Here is a 6,505-nt window from a genome sequence, read left to right as displayed (position 1 = left end):
CAACTGAAATCAGACTTAGTTAAAAATAGATCTTCTCCCTAATAAATATTTTACCTTCTGTCTTAAGGCTGCAAAGCTTCCCCGACTGAAGTGTTAAAACAAATCTCCTTGTTGGCCCCTAAATGCCTGAAACATCCYCTGAAACACCCAGGGGATGCTGCGGGGAGGGACACAAACCCTAAAACCTCAGCAAAGGTGGCCCGGTGGCCTTTAGGCTCCAGGAAGAGAACTTTGCACCCGACTGACTCATTTGGGGACCTGTGAGCTTGACTAATGAAATTGAAAGATAAGATCTCTCACGGTATTTATGAGTAACGCTCTYCTTTCCATATCTTTATTTCTTCCTGCCCAAAAGTGGAATTAGAATTAGGTGGCTGAATGAGGCAAAACAAAGGACGCTGACAGAGCCTGAGATAGGAGGGTTTTTCATTAAAGAAGAGTGACAGGTTGGAGAATGTGCCCGAGTGTGTTTGTGGGAGATAATCCTGCAGTTTGGGTTCAGGGCATCACTCACCGTGGTGTTTCCTCTCCCCAGATTCCCTGGGAATGAGGGGGCAGTTTAACCTGGCATTCTGCCCACAATCTGCATCTGTGGGGTTGGTTTTGTGTGGGAAGGGGGATCCTGAAKGCCCCACATCTCCGTGGGGTGGCACGGAGCCACAGCAGCAGGGAATCCAGGCCAGAGGGGCCAGGAAAGGGCACAATTCCCGGGAGAGGGTGGGTGCCACAGGGGCAGTGGGGCGGAGAGGGCACACCAGGGTGTGGTGGGCAGTGATGTGGGCAGTGGGCAGTGCAGTCTGCCCGTCCCCCTGTCCCCCTGTCTGTCCCCTTGCCCATTCCCTGCCCATTCCCTGCCTGTCCCCCTGTCCCCCTGTCCCCTTGCCCATCCCCTGCCCATTCTCTGCCCATTCCCTGCCCATCCCCTGCCCTGTGCCCGCTCAGTCAAGCCCAGCCCAGTGTGCCCAGTGCCCCCAGCCCAGAGAGTCAGGGAGGGTTTCAGAGCACCCTAAAGGATGGCAGAAGGGATGGGCAGGGCTGTCCCGAGCTCCTGCTGTGCCCTGCCCTTCACGGGAGGGAGGGAGAGAAGGGCAGATGTGCCGTGCCCCTGCCAGCTGTGCCCCTGCCAGCTGTGCCCCTGCCAGCTGTGCCCTTCACGGGGATTTCTGGCTCAGCTCCGCACGTTCAGGCAGGGCTGGCACCGGGGCTGGCACACTCTGCTACCCAGAGCTGTCACAGCGGGATCAGGGTCCATCTGTGCAGCCCCAGGAGCGGGATTTGCCACCCTGGGATTTGGGATTTTTTCAGGTGGAGTGTTGGGATTGTTACTTCTGTCCCATACCGTGGCATGGGGTTGGAATCCTTATGGTCCCTTCCGACCCAAGGCATCCCAGAATTGTGTAATTCTCGGATTTTGTGCGGCTGCTGTTGAGGAATTSGTTGAAGGTCAGCACAAACACAGCCATGAGCATTTTGCTCACCGTGGCAGCTGATTCTGCTAACAATCATGCAGTTATGATCAGCCATCAGCACCGTGAGGCCACAAATCAGCTCCTCGGCAGAGGGAAGGAGCAAAAGCCACCCMAAGAAACATTATTTGCCAATCTTTTGTCAAGAAAGGTCTTTGCATTTAAAATATTCCTTGAGTGTCAACACATGGAGGGTATTAATGAAAATTAATGGTTCTGCAGATCAAATTACACATGTGTTCTTTTATTTCTACTTATTTCTACATTTTTGCACGTTCAAGTATTACAAATGTGAGCGTGGCTGGGCTTGATTTCTGCCAGCAGCAAACACTGAGGAACTTCATTAGCAGCAATATTTGATATTCATTAACCTGCAGTTGAACAGCAAGGAGGATCTGTGCCTGAAATACTTCACCTGCCTTTCCTCCTGCGTGGAGTAAACACGAATTAGACAAAACATGAATCAGACAACACAGCTGCTGGGGGCTGTGCCMAATTTCACCACTCTCCTGCTTTTTTGCCCCAGAATAAATGACCACACAATATTGAGCAAAGTGAGGCCCAAGAACGGGCACAGCTGGACTGGTACCTGTGCCTGGGTGTGTTTGGAACACCAGGACAGCCAGCAGCTCAGCAYCAGGGATTGGTTTTCAGCTTGATTTAAGGTGAATCTCATCAGAGCTGGTCTGGGCAATGTGTAAGGCTGCTCCCAGGGAACCCCACGATGAGGGAAACRGCCTCGAGCTGTGCCAGGGAGGGTCAGGGTGGACRTCAGSAGGAATTTCYYCATGGAAWGGGYGRTCAGACCTTGRCAGGGGCTGCCCAGGGAGGTTTGGGGTGCCCAGGGAGGTTTGGGGTGCCCATCCCGGAGGTGCCCCGGGAAGGACTGGCGGTGGCACTCAGAGCTCCGGGCTGGGGACGAGGTCGGGATCGGGCCCAGCTCGGACTCGATGGTCTGGGAGGGCTTTTCCAACCTCAGGGATTTGGGATGCTGGGATTCCCGCGCCGTCCCCATGGCAACGCGCCATCACCATGGCAACGCGCGGTCACCACAGCAACGCGGCGGAGCGCGCGGCGCGGCGTGTCCCGCACGGCGGCCCGTACCGCGGGGCATTGTGGGCCGGGTAAGATGGCCGCCCCCGTGCCGCGGTGCTGAGCCCCGCCGCGCTCGCCGGCGCCCCGGGACGCGCGTCCCGTCTGCCGCTGCCCGCCCCCGGAGCGCAGCCCGCCGAGCAGCCCTCGGCCCGCCCGTGTGCCAGGGAGCCGCGATGGGCCGGCCGCGGTGCCCGCCGCAGGGAGCGCGGGGCCCGCGGGGGTAAAGGCGTGAGGGAGGCCCCGGGCCCGCTCCCCGCCGGTCCCTCGGTCCTCCCCGGGCCGCGCCACCGAGCCCGCCCGGGGCCGCTGTCCGCGCCGGGCCAAGGCGCTGCGTGCCCCGGCTCCGTCCTTACCCGCCCGCCGGGGAGCGCCGTCCCCCGCTGCCCGCGGCCTGTGGTCACCCCTCCGGCCGGAGGGACCCCCGGCCCCGCTGGGTGCCGGGCTGGACATCGCTGCGCCCGCGCTGCCCGCCGCTCCCCCGCCCATGGAGTCTGAGATGCTGCAGTCGCCTCTCCTGGGGCTCGGCGAGGAGGATGAGTCCGACCTGACSGACTGGAACTTGCCCCTGGCCTTTATGAAGAAAAGGCACTGCGAGAAGATCGAGGGCTCCAARTCTTTGGCTCAGAGCTGGAGGATGAAGGACCGGGTAATGCTCCAGGGCAGGATGGGGTTTGGACAGGAGCAGTCGGGGGACAGGTACAGAAGGAGTCAGAGCTCTGAGGGATGGTGAGATATTGTCAGATGAAGCATTGGGTGTTGATCCACAGTTTGTATCCCAGTGGAGTGCAATCAGGGATACAAACCTGCAGCTGTGTCGGGAGTACCGGTTTGATGCTCGCGGTGCTGGGCTTTTTGTGCAGCTCCATCATTTAAGGTCTTTAAACAGAATTTTGGTACTTGGTGTGTTTTAAACGAGACGATGAACAAGGTTGGAAGGTGCTCAGGGCCCGGCAGGTGAATGGGGCAGGTGAATGGGGCAGGTGAATGGGGCCGGTGAATGGGGCCGGTGAATGGGGCAGGTGAATGGGGCAGTGAATGGGGCAGGTGCATGGGACCGGTGAATGGGACCGGTGAATGGGGCAGGTGAATGGGGCCGGTGAATGGGGCAGGCCCCGGTCTATGGGGACAGGAATTGTGGCTGTCTGGAGGTGAAGGTGCAAAGGAGCTGTGTGGTTTCGAGCGTGTTATTTGGAATGTGAAATGAAGGTGTCTTTCTTTGGAGAAACTGAGATCGTGGGATTTTGGAGGCAGGAAGTTTTTCTCAGCTGAAACACTTGTTGTGTTACAGCCGCAGCTTCTCCTGCATTTGGGGCCGTGTTGGGTGTGAAGCTGGCAGTGCTGGAAGTGACACAGACACTCCCTGCTGGGGGTGTGAATCCTCTGTTACATTTATGTGCCCACTGAAATGTTTCAGTAAAGAGCAAACAAAGCACCTCAGAAGCGTCACGGACAATCATCTCCACTCCTTCTGTTCTTGGAATCTGCTTTGGGTTCCCTGGCTCTCAAAGTTCTTGTACCCAWAACTTTGTGTTTATAGATATTCATGAATTTGCCTGGTGCCCAGATTTCCATTATGTTTATGATCTTCCTGGAATAACTTTTTGAAACTCCAGGCTGTAATTTCTTTGCAGAGGCAATGTGACCAGGCTGTCCCCAAGTCTCAGTGTTCTCATGTGATTCTATTTCTCTGAAATTCTGAACCATGAGGAGAATTGTGTTCTGAAAATGAGACTTGGCAGATCCTTGTTGGGTTGAACTGAACATTTTGAGTGTGTTTTAAAGGTGGCACAGACACCACATTGGGTGCTCTGCTCTTGCTCTGCAAGAGGAGATTTCTCCAGTGGACTGTGGAGGTGTGATGAGCTTGCTTGGCTATTTTAGTGATCCCTCTGCCTTCCTGGGACACTTCTGTTCCCTTGTTTCCTGATCTGCAAAGTTGCCTGTTTCTAATTTGGGAATGACTTTGCCTGGGTCGGGCTGATCAATAGTTTGTGCAGGAGCAGCACAATTTCAGGGGAGGTGATCAGGGGTTTCTCTGGCTGGTGTTAAATGTTTCACGTGTTTGTTACCTTCCTGAACATCAGCCCAGCAGGAGGTGGAGGGCAGCTCATTCCTGCTGCTGTTTTCCCATGGCTGTTGGAGTGTGCCAGGTTTGTCCAGTGAATTGAACACCTGGGTGAAAAYCCAGGAACCTGAGCTTTGTGGGGTTTTCCTGTGAAGCACTTTGGAGTGGTGGTGAGGGTGTGCTGTCAGGGTGGCAGCTGATGGGCTGTTGGTTTTTCCCTTTGTTTTGTTTTGCTCTCTGGCATCATGAATGAATTATTTCTTGGTTTAGCTGTGTTCAGGAGTTTCCTGTCTCCTGTTTCTTTGCCTTGCAGTGCTGCTGATGTCCATCCCAGAGCTCAGCACAGCCCCTTCCTGCACTGCAGTCCCAGATTGGGAGGGTCTGTCCATCCCCCAGCTCCCTTTGGCTCTTCCCTCCCTTTTCCACAATCCAGGGCTGGTGGCCTTTGCTCTGATCTTTGGGATGCTGCAGCAGGAGCTTTCCCTAGAGCTGCAGGGGATGTACCTCTGGCTGTGAGCTGAGTGTTTTCTCACTTTCCTTTACTTTGAATTTGATGAATGAACGTGTCACAGCACAGGTTGGGGACCATTACCTGTCATTAGACCCCCCAGCCTGTCTCTAAATGAAGAAGTTCTCAAAGGTCAGTCCAAACAAGGCTCTGTCAGTCCCAGCTCAGGTAAATCTGTGCCATTTTCTCCTGTGAATCATGAAAGCCACAAGCAGTGGCAGATTTTGCCTTATTCATGGAGAAGTCATGGGGAGTGATCCGAGCTCTACTACAGTTAGAGGAAGTGATTCACAGATTTGGGAGTGGAATGACTCTTCTTTTCATCTTGCTTTGTTGATGTAAAAACCCCAGAGTTTATATGAAGTTGAAGGTTCTTTAGAAGGCAGAGCTCTGATAAGGGGGGAATCGAATCAGCAGAGTAATGAGAGGTAAATCTGGAGAAAATAAGTGAGAATTCACTGGTGTCCCCCGCCCCTTCCTCCATGAGAGCTGCTCTGAAAGCATTTAATCCTTCTTCTCCCCCTTCCATGGACTGCATATGCCATCAAAGTGACACTGCTTTGATCTATTATTTATTTAAAGAATATTTTTAACACAGGAGGGTTGGAATTATGCTTTGTGTATTGAATTAAATCTCCCTGCCTTGGTAGCAACYAAAGCATATAACTTGATTTAAAGGAAAAGACTCAAAGTACACCAGGTTTTACTGACAAGTTGCTATTAAATTCAGAATATTTAAATTAAGATTTGCTGTATTTTTATTGATTTCTAAGATAAGCAGAGAGCAGCAAAGCTGATTGTAATAGTTTTACCTCAACTTTTTTTTTTTTTCTAGCTGCCTCATAACTTGCTGAGTGAGAATTAAATCCTGTTTTTATGAGAAGAGGAATCCACAATTAGGTTTCTCTGGAAATGCAGATTAAAGCAGGACTGCATACAAATGTGCTTAATTYAGACAAGCAGAGTTTACTTGCCTGCACAAGAACCCCATGGAAGTGTCCAAGGCCCATGGGCTGATGGTTTTCTGGGATGTTTGGGGGTTTGGCTGTGGGTTTTTTGTTTAATTGGCTTGGTGCTGTGTTGATTTTCTCCCCCTTGGCCTGTCCAGAGGTGACTGTTGGTKTAGAGTGACCTTGGGTGATGAGGGGTTATTGATCCTTCTGGGACTCGGGGCTTTGACTGGAATTGCCAAATTTGATAAACCAGTACATTTGAAGTTTATCAATGACAAACTTGTGTTAATGACATCCTTYAGTGCCAGGCCATGGTGTGACAGGGGACAGGCTGTGGGAACAGCCAGGGTGGCTCAGGCCACCCCTCTCCAGGTCTGGACAGAGCCCTGTGTTGGTGGCTGTCCCTGGGGCAGAGCCT

General features: G+C 53.2%; 1 protein-coding gene across 1 annotated transcript in view; it reads left to right on the top strand.

The window, feature by feature from the left end:
• Nucleotides 1–2,592: 2,592 nt before the first annotated feature.
• The window catches only part of LOC130586127 (regulatory-associated protein of mTOR-like), a 12,464-nt gene continuing 8,551 nt past the window's right edge, over nt 2,593–6,505 (top strand). Inside the window, exon 1 of the mRNA XM_057386839.1 lies at nt 2,593–3,207. Within this exon, the coding sequence (XP_057242822.1) occupies nt 3,046–3,207 (162 nt within the window). The 5' untranslated portion in view covers nt 2,593–3,045. The remainder of the gene's footprint in view (nt 3,208–6,505) is intronic.

This window comes from Malurus melanocephalus, unplaced genomic scaffold (genome assembly GCF_030028575.1).
Source record: "Malurus melanocephalus ecotype Western Australia unplaced genomic scaffold, MMel_1.1 scaffold_1073, whole genome shotgun sequence".
NCBI classification, from domain to species: domain Eukaryota; kingdom Metazoa; phylum Chordata; class Aves; order Passeriformes; family Maluridae; genus Malurus; species Malurus melanocephalus.
Note: the sequence above shows the minus strand (reverse complement) of the source record. Positions and strands in the feature narration are given on the sequence as shown.